Below are 19,881 nucleotides of genomic sequence, written 5' to 3'. Positions count from 1 at the left end.
TTATTGTAATGAAGTACCTCGAATACCATAAATTGATATTGAAAACTTGGATTGGTTTCCACTAAACCAAGTTTTCAAGGCGCTCCTAGGTGGACTTTTTATGCAAAACTTTTTTCAGTGTTAAACACGTGAAATGGTCAGGCTCGAACCCACAATGATTTTATCCACTAGGCCACTGGTGGATCCCTTCCAAATTTGGGATTTTTGGATTTTAAACAATTCATAATAATAATAACGATAAAATCAGTTATTATTTTAAGATATTTTAAAGTCCATATTTAGTTAATTTACACACGGAATTGAAATTGTAATATTTTAATTACAGGTGAAGATCTGGAATGGAAGGAAAGAAGAGTTCTTTTTTGAACTCCAGTTGTATGACTTTATTCGTTTCGACTAATTGTGAGAAAGGAAATTCTTTCGATAATCTTCAAGCCAATTGTCATGATGATCATGCTATTATTACTTTAAATTTTAACGATAATCTCAAGAAACACCGAGCGAAAAATCCTAAGTAAGTCTATAAAAGTTCCTTATATAATTACTTATAACTTTTAATAATATAAATTAGGCAAAATTTACATATTGGCATCCTACTGGAGCCATAAAACATTCTCACATGGGCTAATTACCGAAAAGTATCGTGGTTTCAGGAACGGAACCATGTATTACAGTTCAGGAGAACCTTTATAGAATTAGTACCTAATGGGATGCCAATGGTATCCTATTAGAGTTGCGAGCCATGCCATATGCAAAGTCAATTTCGCAGTTATTAGGGATTTAGGGGCAAGATTTCTGAAGTCATTTCTGTAGCGACTGTGGTTAAAGATTATGAACGTAAATCATAAATAAAGAGGTTCTTCAGGAGTATGAAAATATTCCTGAAGAACCTCAATGAGAACCTGCAATGAGCTAAAGAGGGGTTTTATATGTAGATTAACTAGATTTATACATCGTTATAATTAATTTTATAAGCGTAAGTTATAATTACAACCATTATTTTCTTCAAAATTATTCAACAGCTCTTGCTAATTTGCATATTGAAGTGGCTCTGAGCGTTGTCATTACTAAAGCTTTACGCCGTATCAAAATCTAATTTTCTTAAATATATTTATTTTAAATTAATTAAAAATTGCTTATAACAATATTTTCCATTAATTTGTACAAATATTTTAATAAATTATACAGAAAATACAGTGTTTTAAGTACTCTTCGTAAGATGGCGGTGCAAGTTTCTAGTATGGATTAAAACAAGGGAATTATGACGTTTTCTGACGTCACCTCGTTAGTCACGATACTTGGCGTGTGTTGCACAGTAAAGAGAAATAAATTATATAATAAAATTGTCAACTTATGACGCTTTGATCACGTAAAGTTTGACACAAATATCAAACAATTGGGAAAGCAAAGCGATGTTTTGCTGTTGTAAAAAAAGGGAGGAGGAAAGGGTGGGAGATGCAAACTGCCCTTTCAGGGTGGAGGACGACACGAGGAAAGGGAAGGGAGGAAGAATCACGTGATCGCCTCCCATTGATATGGACCCGGCCTACGCTTGAATGAATAAAACTTCCGGAGCCATGTACAAAAGTTGAATAAAGAATAAATTTTCAACGTAACAAAGAATTGAAGGGATTGAGAGGTTACTGAAAGGTATAGGAAAGTAAAGAAAAGTTATAAGAATATATAGAAGAGGATAGAAAAATATAGGGACATATAAGGAGATATAGGAAAGTATTAGTGGGTATAGGAGAGTGTAGGAAAATATAAGGCATAAAAGATATAGATAAGATCTTACGTAACGAAGAAAACAAAAGCTAGATATTAAGGACACAAATACGACAAAATGAAAAAAAAAATGAAAAGAAAATCACGTATAATTTAGTTATTGTGCCACTTATAAATGCTCACGAGAGCGAACGAACGGTCGAGAATTGGCCGAGGTAATGAGAAAACAGACAATAAACACAGCGAGAACATTCGAAGGGCATCTGTTGCAGCACAAAGAAACGAATAGGGGGGAACTTCCCTATAATCATTTACAGCTGCCAAACACTGGCAGGTGGTTTCGAAGAAAGCATTGTGAGTTGCAAGCTCGTTAACATTAAATTTCTGCAGTGACACATCAGCGAGAACTTCTTGATTTATCCGTAACCACCGTTAAAGATGGTAAATAAACAAAGAAGATTAGAAGAAACTGAAAGGAATTATCGGTTTACGTTCGTTAACTTATATATGTAATTTTTAATGCTAATTTAGGTCATCATTTGGGTTAGTTTAGTGCTACAAATGCAGACGTAACAAGGTTGTTTGTTGGTTCCACTTTTCCTCTTAGTTAATTTATAAACTGAAGAGGAAAGTGATGCAGTTGAAGTGACCCAGAAACGATTTTGTAACAGTGTCGAGTGATCCTTCTAAACTCTCTCTTTCTGTAGGAAAAAAATGGGATAAATGATTTTATATCTACATTTTTATCCTCTTTTTAACTTTATTTCATCCAAATTGACCTTTTTTCTTCCTGAAAATTGTAGTTTTTGGTGGGTATTAAAGAGAATGTTACGCTCGTTACTTATATTGTCGATCGATACGAACGTTTTGCAAGCGTATCGTTCGAATATTTGATTAATAACTTGCACCGGATTGGTAATGACGCTATAAAGAGTTATTGTAACCCGAAGTTATGCCCATTATGGTGTAATCCGAAGAATGGAAATTTAATCGTAAAGATGGCCATGGAAATAAACGTAATTAAGTTTCGAAGTGAAAATATAATGAAGGAAAAGTGAAAAGGAAATGGTTGATCAAAATTTCATAATAATTTCTATTGGAAAGAACAAAATAATTCAAAATTACTGACAGATGAAAGGCTCATTCGGTGGAAATCTTCATGGATCATCGCATCAACAATCAGATAAAGTAATATAGAGCTACTTTATACATTATTTAATCGATATTATGGATAGAAAAATCAATTATTACAAGTAATAATCGACAATTAAGTAACCTGGAAATGTAATGGATCTGAACATCTTTATGCAAAATTAGAACTGTATCCTTGACACTATCGGGTGCATGATTCATTATGTGGGTCACGTTTTAAACTTCGACTGCGGAGAAACTATAATTGGAAGTCGTTTTATGACATCACAAGACTTTAAGAAGTTCAAAAAACGTTGCACGTGTTCTTAAAACCCATCTTTTCTGAAGGACTTCAAAGGGGTTTTTTACGATTCAATGGATGGTTAATGGCAAAAAAAATACGAAGAAATGTAAATCAATGTCAGTTTTTTAAGTACATTTCGTGGAAAAAAATGTGATTAACGTAACGCTTCTCGGGTTACTCGCGATAAACGTTGGCAGACATCGTTTTATGTAACTGGCACCCCTCTTGGCTATCGATTCGCTCTTTGCCAGGAGTGTCTTCTACACAATAGAATTGTTTGTAGGGTTTCTATAGGGCTAGCAGACCTTATAAGGAATTGTTATTAATAACAGACGAATTACAGTAACCTATATCTCGAATTGAAGTTACGCCATTGCTCTGTTACTTTGCTACTTAACAATGCTCCAGTTCTCACGTGGCACCATCGAATTTCTTTTTTTAAATAGTTTAAAAGTTAATAAAAGGCTATTATTTAAAAAAAAGCGGTTTGTTACGCCTGTAATTTGTCCAGAATTTCTTTATTTCCACTTTTTTTAACGTAACAGTTACGTTTAATTGGCTATTAAAAAGTTTTACGAGGAGCTTCTAGTAATTTAGAGTTAAATGATCGCTCCTGTTTAAATTTTAAGTAAACTTTACCGTACTTAACCTAACTAGCATTAAGGGGAAAATAGGGAGCTTTCTTCACTCTATTTTCCCTAAAAATTTTATTAAGCTTGTCGATTTTACATTAAACACGCTCAATTTATATGTTTGTTTAGCGATAAACCAATTGTAGATTTAATAAGAAGTAATTTTCTCGCTTATTTCCCTATTTTTCCCTAAATTTTAACGATATAACTCGTATATATTCATGAGGAATTCGAGAGGTTAATGTTATATTCGTGTGTATAGAAAGAGAGGCGTGTTGTACGAAATTCAAATTTGTTTTTCTACAATTAAGCCAAACAAAATGACATTTATTTATCTGCTTATTTTCATATTTTGCATTTTATATTTGTCTGAGTATCGTATTACTTCCTGGAAGCGGTCAATAATCTTTTAATGAACTCTCCTACGTTCCTCACTTAATTCCCAACCCCTTCTCTGCCATTACTAGTTAACGATGATTGTAAATTTTCTGTTATTTTATTTAACTTTCCTTGCTTTGTGATGTCCTTTTTTTCTGTTATTTTGCGGAAATTATTTTAAATTTTTTTCTTATTTTACATATAAACATCAATATTGATTCACACGGAGCGTAAATTGAGTAAATTGTATGTTTAGTAAACGTGTATAAACTGCCAAATGAATTCCTCTTAGTTTCCATTTTTTTCTTTGATAATTTCTATTTTTCCTAACTTGTTTTCTTCTTCCTCTAAATTATTTGCCTAATCTTCGATTTTTTCCCTAATTAGTTTTGTAACTACTGATTTTTCCCTTAATTATTTCCTTGACCTCCAAATTTCTTTTAACCACTCCGATTTGTTCCTTAATTATTTCTCTACCCACCGACTTTTCCCTCAATTATTTCCCCATTAACTGAATTTTCCCTTAATTATTTCCCTGTCAACTGAATATCCCCCAATTATTTTCACTCAATTATTTCCCCATTAACGGAATTTTCCCTTAATTATTTCCCTGTCAATTGAATATCCCCCAATTATTTTCCTATTAACGGAATTTTCCCTCATTTATTTCCCCGAAGTCTATTTTTCCCTTAAAAATTCCCTAATTACCCTTTTATATTTAATTCTCCACACTTTTCATAAAAAAAAGTCAGAGAATTTTTTGCGTTATCGTTTCCTAATTCCCTGATTTTTTCTTACAAATTCCCTAACACGTTTTTCTCGAACTTTTCAACAATTAACTCATTGTTTCCCCCTTCTGTTTCCTCCCCTAAATTCTTACTGTTTTTTCACGTAATTCTTCTCGAATAATTCTACAAGATGCAGCAGGGAAATCGAAGTTATTTATTTATAAAGGACCCTAAAGAAGGTTCAGAGTGATTGGGTGGTTACAAAGGACCGTTTGATTTGTCTGTGCTTTAAAAAAGGGGGAGTGAAATCGCCGTATTAATTTAAAAAAAGGGGGGTAGAAGTTCGTTGAACTTGAGAAACACACCAGAATTAAAGAAGCACTTACGTAATTTGTTTACAGGCATTTAATAAAGGGACAATATTGTAAAAATCTAACGGATCAGACAAGAGTTTAAACTAAGTAAAAACCTGTAAATCGAGGTCATACAGATCTAGACAAGTAGGGTGAGGGCAGAAAAACACACGACCAATCGCACCGTATTCTTTACCACGCTACCCTAACTATACCTCGTCTTCCGGGAAGGCGATATCCTAACACCCCCGTCGACCCCCCAAAAACGACCCCACACACCGCCTTTGGGCGCCGTTTTGTTACCAGTCGAACGTATGCACGTGCTAGTGTCAAGGCCGCGTGCACGGCATTACTTTAGCATCCAGCAATGGCCGATATGGAAATAACTACAGAAACGACCGAAGATGACCCACCGGGCAACGACAATTCCGATTGTTTTATCAGGTGAGAGACACATTTATTTATTTTTATTTTTTTAAAAACACTACACGCGAGTGACGTCACCCGTTTCTCTACCCTACCGTGTGTGTGTGTGGGGATTTTTTGCGTCCGTTCGTGCCTAAAGAATATAAACAATTCGGGCCCTACTTATTGCTTAACTGGGTCGATATTGTAAACTAGCTTGTATAGTTAAAGCCTAGTTTAATCGAGTTGTTCTGTGTCTTCTTTAAGAAAATACCCCGTGTTTAATATCCCCTGTTAATTCTTGTATTGTTCTACATTAATTTTTCTGTAGAAACACCACTTTTTTTTAGGGAGATCTGCGGGGATTTTTCCTCAATTCTCATGCAAATACACTGTGTACACGACAAATTTTCTCTTCCTTATCCGGAAGTAAGTACTTAGCTCGTTCTTTAAAGCAACCCCACATACTAGAAGGCATTCTTAGTTAAAATTAATTACGATTTTCCCTAAAAAATCGACATTTTCATTACTTAAATCTTCCCCCAAATTGGTCTTTACTATTCTAATTTTAATTCCCCAACGTCTACACATAGAAACAACTGACTTTTTTTACATTTCGTCCCCTATTTTCGCCCCTGAAACTATAATTTTAAGCCAGAAAAGAGCTGTTTACTTCACAAAATTGATGCTTAAAGTGGAAAAAAATCCATCAAATTCGTATGGAAGTGAATCTTGTCAAGGATCCAACACACATGCCAGTATTATATTCTTTGAAAGGAGTCATATTTATGGATCATAACCCCTCTCTCCACGGTTATATTTATATATCGAACCTCCTCTTTAGTCTGCGGCTCGAGGCAAACGCCAAAAAAACCCCTACGTTAATCTAATTTGCATATTTTAAAAATTATTATTATTATTATTCATTTAAAACTGCGCTGGGTTTTTCTTTTAATCTCGGGAGTTATTTCCTAATTAAAGCAATTTATTTGATTTAATTAATCTTCTTTAATTAGATTTTTCGTAGCGATTGAAAGAAGGAGAATTTTAATTATGCTTTAAATTGATTTTTAACGAATGTAATTACACGAATTTGTCTTGAGATTTCGGGTAATAGTCTTTGGAAATTATTCAAAATGCTTTCTGTGTCTAAAAATTACTCGAAATGTCGTTTTTCCTAGGAAAAAAAGCACTAAAAATTCTGTTTTCTAGCAAAAAAAAAGTATTCAAAATGTTCTTTTCCATTAAAAAAACATTCAAAACGATGCTTTCCTCGCCAGGAAACAACTCGAAACTACTTTAATTATGCAAAAATCTATTGAAAAATATAATTTCCTCGATCAAAAACAGCTAAAAAAGTACTTATTCACCCTCAAGAAAGCGGAATTTATCGGTGGAAAGGGAGCGAAAAATCATTTTTCTCATCCCAAAAAGTCACGTTTTGCATCTCCTCAACCGATTAAAATGAAATTAAAACACTTAATATACAAATATTTAAGAAAATTAACACGAAAATAATAATTTAAATTGAATTTGTTGGTGGAAGAAAGTAGAAAGTAACCTTACTTTTGTATAGAAATGAACTGGTTCGATAATAATTAGAGCGTGATACAGGAGTTACTTTTAAAAATTCAATTCTATAAAATAATGTCAATAAAAATTCATTTTAATTGTTGTTTATTGTGAGTTTAGAAAATGAACTAATTTTATTTAAATATTTTCATTTTTTACGAATAAAAACGTTTATAAAATTCTTCATTTCTTTGGAGTTCTTTCGAAGTTAAGAATTTCGTGAAATCCACTTTATTTGGATTAAAGAATACAAAATTACTTTTAAGTGTTTTTTTAGAGAATTTAAATAACAAAACTCTCATTTAATTCTGTTTTCGAAGATTCTACGTGTCTAATTCCTAATGATACCTCTATCTTAATGTTTATCCTTCTTATCCTCTACGTTTTGCATCCAGATTATTACTTATCTTAATATCCTACCAGTAATACTCCTATATATTAAACCAATTCCTACTTATCCTAATCCTCTCCTACTCCTCTCCTAATACTAATCTTAACATCCTATGAATAATCCTATTTTTCTTATCTCTAACTCTTCCATTTCCTACTTATCTTAATACTTATCCTTCTTATCCTTTATCTTTTTGCATCCCAACTCACTTTTCTGCACTTTAGCTCCTATTTATCCTAATATATTCACCGCATCCTTTCTATCCTTTATCTTTTTGCATCCTGATTATCTTATTGTCCTACATGTAATATTTCTATGTACCTTATCGTCTATCTTTACCATCCCAGCATCATTTATCCTTCGCATCCCTTATCCTTACGCATTTTAATCCCTATTTATCTCACTAACCATTTTCACGTTTATCCTTTGATCTTTCAGGATTACAATCTTCTATCTATCCTCCAATTTCTCCTGATCCTAACTATTAAATAATAGTTATGTGAGGTTAATTTTTAAGATTATTTCCTCATAATTCCTCAAGGGAAAGTTAATTTGCATGAACTCGTTCTCATAGAGAACAGCAAAATAATTAGTTCATGGGGGGAATTACTCACGAAATTACGAAACTCGACCTTTTCTACTTTCCAAATACACATAGCTCATAGCTTCTGGGTACCATTTAGTAGTATTATTTGATAAGGTTATTCATAAAGGCCCTTTGTTCTTCATTATATTAATAGTAAGTGAAGCTGAAACTACAATGGAACCATTCATTTGCCAAATGTCCTTTCTACGTAACCAAGACTCTTATCTTTAAAAAAAAAAAACAAAGTTTTCGTGTAGAAAATGCACGTATTATTCACGAAAATATCCCTTAATTTTCCCTGATTTTTGAGGGATATTTCACGTATCCCACCCCCTGTTTAATCTGATTGCTGCTTTGTAAGAGGAAGATAAAGTTTAAGCGTAACTGTTACGCAACAGCGTAATATAAGGGAATGAAACTTAGCATATAGAAACTAGACACTAATGGCTATTTAATGATTGTAGTCACGCGTTTCTATCTCTAAACACTACGTTTTATTTATCAATTAATCCTGTAGTTATCCCCCAAACTTATAAATGATAAATATCCATGATAAATTGTGTGGATCTGGATCAGATTTAATGCCGAATCCCTATGATAATGGGGGCGATACACACCACATAATCATCACACGAGGGAGATGATTTATCAGCGAGTGATCCCAAAGACTGATACGTGCCAAATGATTGCCGAAGATTTATTGCTGAAAATATCGATTGGTGCCTCCGTTTTTGCCCTTTAAATGCCACTCTTTATTGCACTCGATTGCAGATTGATAGTATAATCGGGTGCAATAATGGTAACATTACTTAATTCAACATTCCATTATCTCATGGTCAAGCAGCTTGCAATGAACGTAAAGTAAGAGGTATGGGCACGTGGAGTTTTCCGGGTTTTCTTCACGTGCCTAACACTTAAATAGGGTCAGATTTCTATAGAAAGTCTTCCCGTAAAGCAGATCGTCCCACTGTTAATTTGATATATTCCCTGAGTGCAATGCTGAATTGCAATATGTAAGTGCGTGGTGCTCCAGCGGGATCCGGATTCGATTCCTTAGCCCCTTTGTTCTATGAATATAAAGAGGACATAACAAACGATGTGACGAATCGAGGGTTCATTGTACTTCACCACGAAGGAATTCACAATTGCATCATAATTATCAATGAAATGGCAGGCAATTTACCATGTTAACTGGAAATGCAATAGGAGCGTACTGGCGTGAGAGATAACAGTCAATGGCCGTATATATTAAATTATTACCATGCTTAAGGTAACATTAATTTCGTATTGTGTATTACACACATTCAGATTTACCAATAAATGCAAAAGTGAGTAATGGAAGCGTCCAGAATCATTAAGATACAGCTATGGGCGAGCAAGTTCGTGCTGACAGCTGTGGGACGAAGAAATCAATACCATAGAAACATATCTTGTCGAAACCAGTATACTGCATGAGATCACCTCCAAAAATAAAGTCGTCAATACCATGAAATGCCTTAAATCTCAGCAATTATCTTAGAGCATCCTCCATATACATCAGAGGATCTTGTCATCCTTCATCCTTTCGAACTCTGATGAATACACTGATGATAGAAGACGATGACGATGACGATGACGATGAAAGATATAAAGTAAGAAATATCCCAGAAAAAAAATATGAAAAACTGCAAGAAATTATAAGCAAATTACCCATTCAAAATCCATCCGTACAAGACCCATGGGTCTTGTACGGATGGATTTTAAATGGGTAATTTGCTTATAAAGTGGATAAAAGTTATTCGTGCCTCGCCACGTGGAGTTTTCCGTGTTTTCTTCACGTGTCTAACACCCGAATAGGAACCAGAAGTATTATAATTTAGTTACGCGGGTCATCAGATGCCATTATGTATCGATTTACCACTAAACAAGAATCTCATTTGTGAGCCGAGATCCACAGGTTGCGAGACAAAATTAATATATCTAGCTAATGGATTAACTTCTTGCCATTAAGAATATTCGATAAACATTAAAATTCCATCATTTTATAACATAAAAAACGTAAAATATCGGATAAATCACCCATATTCCGTGGAATTACTTTAGTATCGATGGTATCGATTTTCGCTCTCGAGTTACAAATAAATTAAAATAAAAATGAATAAAAGTATTATCTAAATTACATGTATTATAAATAAATAACGAATTTAATTAAATAAAATAATTAAAAATTTAAATAAAATACATTTAAAATTAATACAAAAGTAAACGATCCAAAATGGCGTCGGTCAGCAACGTTTAAAAATCGATTTTTTTCAGGTTATTTTTCATAGATTTTTATCGAATTTTTTTTGTATAGTAAATTGTTAAATTGTATATTGTTATAGCCTAAAATTGTCTAATGATAACAATTAAATAATAATAAAAATCATCATTTTTTTTTTTGGGTACTCTTCTTATCTGGTTATAAAATCTTCCCCTCACTGTACTTGACCTTGCTTGATACTTATGCAATATCTAAACGTCTATTATATTAAGAATGAATGGTTTATAATGGTTTTATAAGTAGCAACCACGAAGGGGATATTATTCACATAGTTTTTATCATTTAATCGATTTTCCGGATCTCTTTGTCAAAATTTATCGACCGTGTATTCGGTACGTTTCAACCGTCTAATTTCCTTTACAATTAACAAATATTCATTTAAAATAAGGTATAAAATAAACACGGCACGAGGATTAAAGCATTTAAAATGCATAATATATACTTGGCATGCGATTTAAAGTATTAAAAAGCAATGGCAATGTCGAAGGGTCGTGGTGTGTTTACGAGTAACTCATGCGTAAACGACCCATCATTATGTACTTTATGTAGAAAATTGCATTTTAATGGTAATTAAATTAGTTAAAAGATGTCTCTAGTAAGTGTAGTTATGTGTTAACTTTTTACCTGTACAAGTCATTCGATGCTGTTGTATGAAAGCATCAGAGTAAAAACGTGCTCAGTAGACTGTACAGTAACCATTTCTGCTCGAGTTTTATCGTTGGAAAAGCCCCATTTTACCATAGATTCTATGTTTGCGAGTGTTAAATTATGGCAGATTCTATATTAAATAATGGTATTACTTCAGATGAAACCGATAGTACTTTATTTAAGAGGACCAAATGGTCTAGACATCTGCAAAGGTTAATTTTCAATTTGCATGACAATAAGAGAGATGAATATTGGTAAGTTTTTATAAATATATATAAACAATTTATTAAGTTTTTATATAATTTTTATAATTTATATATTTTTAAGGATAATTTAACATTAAAACTTTCCTGCAATTGCTAAAAATAACCATTAAAAAACAATGGAATGTTGATGGATCTCGATACGAACGGGTTTTATAAATTTATTTTTAAAGCTTTTTTTTACGTAAATTATGTAAATTTTTATTTGCAAATCGTGAAATACGTTTATATTTTTCATGTTATATTCAATTGGCAAACATTTTAAGGAGGAAATGCTGCAGAATTGATAGGTCAGTGCCACTTGCAATGTAGGTGCTTTCATATTGCAAATGGTACTAAACTTTTGCTCAAAGTTTTTAACATTACGCGTGTCTTTCTCCTGTAATTAAAATGAGGATCGAACCCACGACTACAGGTTGATAGTTTAATCACTTACACGAGTTAATTGTATGGAACCAAGGCGTGCATTTTAAGCATAAGTGTTGTAAATAGATAAGGAACAATTATAAATGTTATATTTTACATCCTCATCTTTCCATTTTTGACTGGAGCAGGATTAATCAGTTAATTGGGATCCACGACTCTATTCTCCGGCTCATAAATATGCATAGAGATTGCATAAAAGCTAGGAACTGTATATATTTTGAATCCTTACCTTACAGTCCTTTAATACCCCCGTCAATGTCGCTTGTATCTACATTTATTATTATTTTATAGAAAGTAAGGGTCCTCTATATATTAAAACTTAGGACCATAAGTTTAAATCCGGCTCCGGAAGCATCAGCGTTATTTGCAACGTGGATGTTCTCATATTGCAAAGCCCTTTAGAGTTGCCCGCTTTTAAATTTATTATTGTTTTATAGGGAATAAGGAACCCTCTATATATATTAGAACTTAGAGCCATAAATTTAAATGAGGCCCTGAAGCATCAATACCATTTGCAACGTGGGTATTCTCATATTGCAAAATGATTAGTTCCCCTCGTTGGCTCTTACATGTAAATTTATTAGTGTTTTATAGAGATTAAGGGCCCTCTATACGCGAAAGCTTAGAGCCATAAGTTTAAATGAGGCCCCAAAAGCATCAATACCATTTGCAACGTGGGTATTCTCATATTGCAAAGCGATTAATGTCCCGTTTTTTTATGTTCAACGTGCAGTAAAATTGTTAAATTTTATTAAATTTTGCTAAATTTTTAACTTATTGCTCGAATGATTTAGGGAAAAAAAGCAATAATAATAAAAAAAAAACATTTTATACATTGTTTCACCACTTGAATGGGATCTAATGACAGCCGCTGTTATTCAAGTAACAATGAACACGTGCCTCAAAAAATGACAGAAATTTTCTGCCTCGATGTTTACTTTCGTGAAATTTCGTGTATTTTTCTCGTATCTGTCATCATTTACGTGTGTAATTTGTCATACAAAATAAAGGAAAACAATTTCATAAAATATCAAAAATAAAACTTTAAATTCGTCTGACCTTGATTACGTGTAAATCCGTGGTAAATTCAAGTAAATTAATGGACAATTCGTAAAGAATTCATGTAAATCTATGGAAAATATATGCAAGTTCATGGTGACTTGGATCTTTTGTGCGAATTAAATCACCATTATCGATAGACCAAAGGAACATTTAGAATATTTGAAAGTGGATCGTTTCTACAATGGAATATTTGCATGGTTGACAATCTAATTCCGTGTCATTTTTTCGGATCCGATAACCTAAATACTTGACGGAGCGACCCCGATATAACGTTCCTCTTTACGCATTTTTGCGTTTTTTTTTTCTTTTTTTGAAGAAAGTAATCTATCAGAATCCTATTAAAGTCGTTTAGCATCTTTAACTAAGGGGGTGAGATGTTAAATTGAATTTTCTTCCTTTTTTCTGAAAGGGGGGAGTGCTCCTTTGTGACGTATCTTGCCATTATTAAATACGATTTTTCGGTTAAACCACGTGTAAATCCTAGTAGATAAACCGTGCATTCAACACTTACAACGAGAAGGGGTCCGAACCAACGATCTTTATTAAACTTTCTGAATGCTCTTTACTCTTTAAAAAGAATTAGAATTTAGTGAGTGAGGTTAACAAGCTGTACATTAGGGCTTCACACGTTAGTAAAGGGGAAGGACCTCGTATATATTATAACTTAAAGATCACGTGTGTAACAGGTTCAAACCCTGGTTTGAACCTATCACTTTCCATGCTTTAATCTTGGAGTAGTATAAAGTGTGATACTTAATGTCATAGGTTCGGACCCCTAAGCTATAAAATGCACATTTTTCTACTTAATTCCTTATTATGTAATGTGCTGCTGAAATTGGTACCATTAAAATCCCATTCTTACATTACTTTTTGTAGCTTGAAACCGCCTGAGGTTACGATCACAGGAAGATCCTCTTCATTTCATTGCCTCAAGCATGCGAGGCAATGAAAAAAAATTCAATTAAACGTAACCGATTGTGACGTTTATACAAAATTCTCTGGAGTCAATAATTTAAATTTTAAATCTTTTAAATTAATGGTTACGCGTAGCAATCGATTTTACGATCTTAACAGAGGTCAACTGAGATGATGATGAATGAGGGCCATCATTCAACAGTTACGATTAAACACTTGCTAAAGACAAAATATTCATTCCGTCACGCTTTAGATTATTTATTTAAAGTGACAAAAAAAATGAAATTATTTACAAGAATCGTTTATATTTTAGATATTTGATCCGCGGATCACGTAACAAGAGTTTGAAGATCGTAACATAATCCCAAATAACTTTTGTTAAAGTCCATCTTCGTGTTATTTTTCCATAAACAGTCGAATGTCCCGGTTCAAAATAACCATATAAATCGCTCGTTTATGTTACGCTCGTTACGCAAGTGATGCAAAACTCTACAATTTTCGAATTTAACTCGAAAAAAGTACGGCGTAACGTACTGTATTACTATTCTACTCCACTACAGTTCGTGTTAATCGAACGTTATCTCGAAACGTTACGATGATGATGTTACGTTATCCTGTTCTTTGTATTAAACTTAATTGTTTTCGACCTTGAAACTGCAGCTTTCGTTTTCCTTACACTTTATAGGTCATGATTTTCATCCCCCTCTTCACTCTGTCACGTGCGTAATCAATTTATACGTTACGTATTCAATAAACATCTTACATAACACGTAAATTATTTGAATTGTAAGCTAGAAATTACGTCACGAATATGTTCGACGAGTGTCTTCGTTGAAGAGATAAGAAAAGTAAGAGATTCTCACGGGGGTGATGAGTGATCGTCTGTCACGATTATCGCTTCCATTCTACAAAACTATGCCCTTCGAAAGGGGGGGTAAGGAAGCGAAACACTAGAAAATCTATTTAAAATCTTATTAATTTATAAGGTATAATTCATGGCATCAATTACAGTGCGTATAATACATCACTTATAGGATCCACTCGATGATTCAATGATGCTCGAAATGGCGATGAACAAATTACTGTGTTTTTCTTTTCCCTGTATTAGGGGGGGACTTCACATAAATTTTCAATTCAATTCTTTCTCTTGAGTTTCTTTCGTTGCTTCTAGAAAAAAATTCCAAAAATTCTTTACAATGATACATCGAGAGGCACTTTTAGATAAGATATGGACTCTTAGAGTCAGTGAGAGGAGTCTACGTAACTTACAACCTCCCCTTATATATATATATTGTGTATACTCTTTTTTTACAAAAGTATGCTTAAAAATTACTGAAATTCTTTGTGTTTTTTCGTTATTATCATTCGTGTCTGAAGGTGAGATTACTTCTTTGTTTTTGTTGTATTAAATCTATATTATAGTGTTATATCTGTGGTGCTTAATATAAAGCACTGTTGGTGCTTTATGTAATGTCTCTTGATGCTTAGTGTAATGCTCTGTTGGTGCTTAATGAGGATCATCGTATGATGAAAATAGGGAGAAAGGTCAAAGGTTATATCCGAAAATAATTAAATTAATGAAGATAGTCACAAAATGTCGAGAAAATAAGGAAAAAGTTAGGGAATTTTACTAATTTTCACGCTCCGTAACACTTTAATTCGTGTGCTGAGACTATCAACCTTCTGTAGTCTACGTGTTACGACTACTAATGCCCTTCATTCCACGTTTCGTTACTTATTTTTTAGTCGTAACACGTAGAGTTAACAGGTGAATTGTTTTCTTTACCCTACAAAACTTTGCTTTCTCGTACAAATGATTTATTAAACAAAACAATTGTTCCAACCCCCTCCTCGTCGCGACCGTTCGCGTTTAACGCGTCGCGCGGCGCCCGCATCTTTATTTTTATTTTAATTCAGATATTTAGGAATATTCCTAACACTCGAAATTGTTTAAAATACGCCATTTCATTATTTCAAGATGTATTTTTTTATTTTTATTTACTAATAATTCTCTCCTGTTTATTTATTGTTGGTTAGCGCGCGCGTGTCGCATTCGATTCCAATATGGCGGAACTTAATGGTGATCTCACCTTACTTTTTGAAGTTGTTATTAGAATTCGAGTTTATTGCATTGTTTTTCTTCAGTAATACTATTTGTACAATTTATGTTATTCTTTTTCATGCCACTTGTTAACCACAGCTCATAATTATTATCATAATTATAAGCATTTTGTACATTTCAACTATGTTTTAGACGAATATTAATTAATGAATTATATACTAGATTTGTACATATGTATAAAGAATTAATAATATATTAATAAAGATTTATACTATTATATTAACTGCAAATACAGTATTTTCATACGATTTTTAACTAATTAATTATAATATCAATCACTAGATGGCGCCAAGCGATAACCTGCTTTATATGAAATTCGTGCTTAAATTTCGCATAAAAAAAAAACATAATTATTTGAAAAAACGTAATTTAAATATTTTAAAATAAATTTAATGGCAAAATTTTAAAAAAATTTATAGGAAAAAATAATTCTTTTTTTTACAGTAATCGCTAGGGAAACCAATATGGCGCCGCAATGATGGCATTGCACTTGTTTTTTACCGTTTTAAAAATTATTTTTAAAAAAATACATGAAATCTAACAATAGCTTTAAGGAGAATTGAGGTATTATCATTATAACAAATTTTCTACGAAATAATAAGTTATATTTAATATTTAAATCTCATTTTAACTGTTTTCTACATGAAATTACCTACATTCCTCACCCATTTATAAAAAGAATTATAAGTTCCTCTTGAGTAGCATCCGACTTGAAGCATCATAAAACACTTTCCAACTCTCTTACACCAAAGTATCAAAATTAAGAATGGATATTTGGCAATTCGTAACATGCTAATGCAGAAATTTCATAAGAAAAACTTCAATAGAAGAGAGAAAATTAAACATTCTAACAACTGTTTAAATAATAATAAACAGTTTTGTTTATTCAGGTGGAAGAATTTCTAGGAAGCAGACTGAATTTGAAGTTTATCAGACTTTGAGGAAGGAACTTTATCCAGACACGTAACACCTGCACTACTTTAACAAAGACCACACAATTGCGTTAATATGAAGACAGAAAACAGACATTTTCGTGTCATCAAGAAGAGATTTTTTTTTCCTAAAAGCCTTCATTTGTAATCCATTCGTAGAAGTGGTTGTGTTGCAATCAATTGAAAAGGAAAATAGGATCTTGTAATGAAGAGTTTAATTCACCACGAATGTCCTGCATGTCCACGAATGTCCAAGAAGGAGCAATGAGTTATAATGATTTTCGTACAGGATTTAAACCTGAAATAATGGAAATATATTATTATTAATTAATCATTAATGGCTCTTGAACATTCTGCAAACCACTTCACTGTCAATAACGTGGAAATCAAGATGTTATTTAAAAATATGTGGTCATCATCTCTTTTGTTCTGGAATGTCTTATCGAACCGTCTGCAAGATGATCAAACAATTACTTATAGATATACAAGCATTTGTTTGTATCTCTGAACAATAATCTCTTTGAATATCCTAATTTTGTCTGATGTTAACACAACTATTCTTCTTCTTTGAGCTATATTTCTAATTTGTATATTTAAGTTCTGCATCTGTTTAATGTTATTTTTGATATTAAGTTTGTGTTTAGTTTTTTTTCTTTCTTCCTGTTGGGACCAGACGTTCTCGAACAAACACTTATTCCGCACTTTCACGACTTTCAAGTCTTGCTCATTACAATGCAATATTCAAGAGACAATGTTCATTTAGGATCTTTGCACCTCATCAGTTGCCATTTAATTGTATTTCTAGTGTTGTTTGCAAGTCTCACGTTGTTCATGGGCACAGTTGAATTTGCTCAGAAACTGAACGAGCCGCAGCTCGGAGCATGGCGTCGTGGCCTTAGGGCCTCACAATTTTTATATCTACCTGGTGGAGGGAAAGGCCTGTTATATGTTCTAGCTTAAGTCCACAACAAACAAGATCTCGCTCATAAAAAGCATTTTAAACTCGAAAATCTTTGAAAATTCATCTTAAATTACATTCAGCCACTCGAGAAGCGGAAACACACAACGAATTGTGGAGCAATCTCTGACTAATTTACGAATAAATTAACGCATTTGTGTTACAACATGCAAATCTCTAGTTACGTGAGAGCACGTCTGCTCGTGCAGCGGAGTAAAATTTCCTCTTCGAATCGTCTCGCAACCCTCCCAGACGTTACATTGTTTGGGTGGTTCCGAGAAGGCGGTTCCCCTTAATTTAATTTTTACTTCCATTCTTCGGGTTCATAAGAAAGGGAAAGTATGAAAAGACAAACAAAACGGATGATTGCCTCACTTCATTATCGAGGACCATTCATAATCGTTGGAATAATTCCAGAAAGGTCTGACGATGCATAAACTGTGTACGTGCTGACGTACGGAAGGTATCGTATGAAAGGTAAATATGAAAAAAGTCATTTGGAGAGAAGACATGGAGGAACTCAAACCACCAAAAATGCCCTTCCATCGGAGGTTGTCTCATTCTTTGGCCTTTATGAATTTCTTATCTACGAAGTCTCATTGCAGATTCGTAAACAGTCGGTGAGTCAATCGATTTATTTGTGTTTTATCCGAATTTTTTCGGTCCTTTTGTGGTTTTTTTCTCTAAAAAATTCGAGTTTGTGATGTTTTCATTTTTTTTTGGTGGAATTTATTTCAATTATCGGGTGTAAACATCAAGAAAATTTAACTTTTGGGCGCTTTTCTACCTTATTTTTTGGTGAGGAAAATCCGAATTTCTTTGTTTTCTTTGTTAGGAAAATGTAAATTAATGTGGAAAATTGAAAAGGGAAATTTCTCTTTCATTTGTTTTTTCTTTTCATTTGTTGTCTTCAATTCTTTTGAAGGAGAGAGTAAAATTTTATGTATGTAGTGTGGAGGGGCAGGATTTTGTTTACCCACTTTGAAGCTTAATAACTTCTGTTCCCTTTGTCGAAAATTTCTGAAATTTTGTAGGAAGGTTTGTGTATTAGATGGTTTGATGCTGTCAAAGTTTGGTGGTTAAAGGTCAAGGGGTTGGAGAGATAGAGGGGATCGCGTATCGTATCTCGAGTGAGGTGGGAATTAATAATATTACTCGTTATTAGTATTTACAAATTTTTTATAAAACACATCTCTACCTTCAAAATTAAGCTTTCTGCCACTTTCTAACAATTAAAAATATAATTTTTTTACAAAAAAACTCGTAACAGATGGCGTTACACACAATTTTAACTTTTTTGCCGGAAAAGTTAAGCAACTGGTCGCTGAATTAGTATTTTTTTTTCATCACTGAAAATAATTTATTTTCAGGAAAAAAAATGAAAAATGCCAACTTTATTATAGAATATAAAACTGTAATTTTAAGAAATATTCAATTAAATATTTGTAATTTATTATTTTATCACAATTAATTGAATTGACACTAAAATGTCTTAATTTATACTGAAAATTTAGCGTATAGAAAATGAATAATTTTAGTTATTTTATGGAGAATTTATAGTAATGTTAATGAAGTAGAAGGAAAATTTCATGTTTATTTTCAATATTTTAAAGCAAATTTACACGAATTTTAGGGAATTAAGAGGTAAATTTACACGAATTTTAGGGAATTAAGAGGTAAATTTACACGAATTTTAAAAAATTAAGAGATAAATTTACACGAATTTTAGGGAATTAAGAGGTAAATTTACACGAATTTTAAAAAATTAAGAGGTAAATTTACACGAATTTTAGGGAATTAAGAGGTAAATTTACACGAATTTTAAAAAATTAAGAGGTAAATTTACACGAATTTTAGGGAATTAAGAGGTAAATTTACACGAATTTTAAAAAATTAAGAGGTAAATTTACACGAATTTTAGGGAATTAAGAGGTAAATTTACACGAATTTTAAAAAATTAAGAGGTAAATTTACACGAATTTTAGGGAATTAAGAGGTAAATTTACACGAATTTTAAAAAATTAAGAGGTAAATTTACACGAATTTTA

General features: G+C 32.5%; 1 protein-coding gene across 6 annotated transcripts in view; it reads left to right on the top strand.

The window, feature by feature from the left end:
* Positions 1-19,881, top strand: part of LOC111620571 (otopetrin-2-like) — a 43,794-nt gene that overhangs the window by 8,621 nt on the left and 15,292 nt on the right. For 3 of the 6 annotated variants that reach the window (XM_023362521.1, XM_023362537.1, XM_023362529.1), the window contains one exon: positions 326-514. In XM_023362521.1, the coding sequence (XP_023218289.1) occupies positions 339-514 (176 nt within the window). In that variant the 5' untranslated portion in view covers positions 326-338. Of the gene's footprint in view, positions 1-325; positions 515-5,591; positions 5,696-11,233; positions 11,410-17,881; positions 18,454-19,881 lie in introns of those variants that run through there. The other 3 variants (XM_023362559.1, XM_023362553.1, XM_023362547.1) reach the window with 3 other exon arrangements.

The sequence above is a fragment of the Centruroides sculpturatus genome, unplaced genomic scaffold (assembly GCF_000671375.1).
Source record: "Centruroides sculpturatus isolate CEXI.00-Female unplaced genomic scaffold, Cexi_2.0 scaffold74, whole genome shotgun sequence".
Lineage (NCBI taxonomy): Eukaryota > Metazoa > Arthropoda > Arachnida > Scorpiones > Buthidae > Centruroides > Centruroides sculpturatus.
This window is presented reverse-complemented; position numbering and strand designations above follow the sequence as displayed.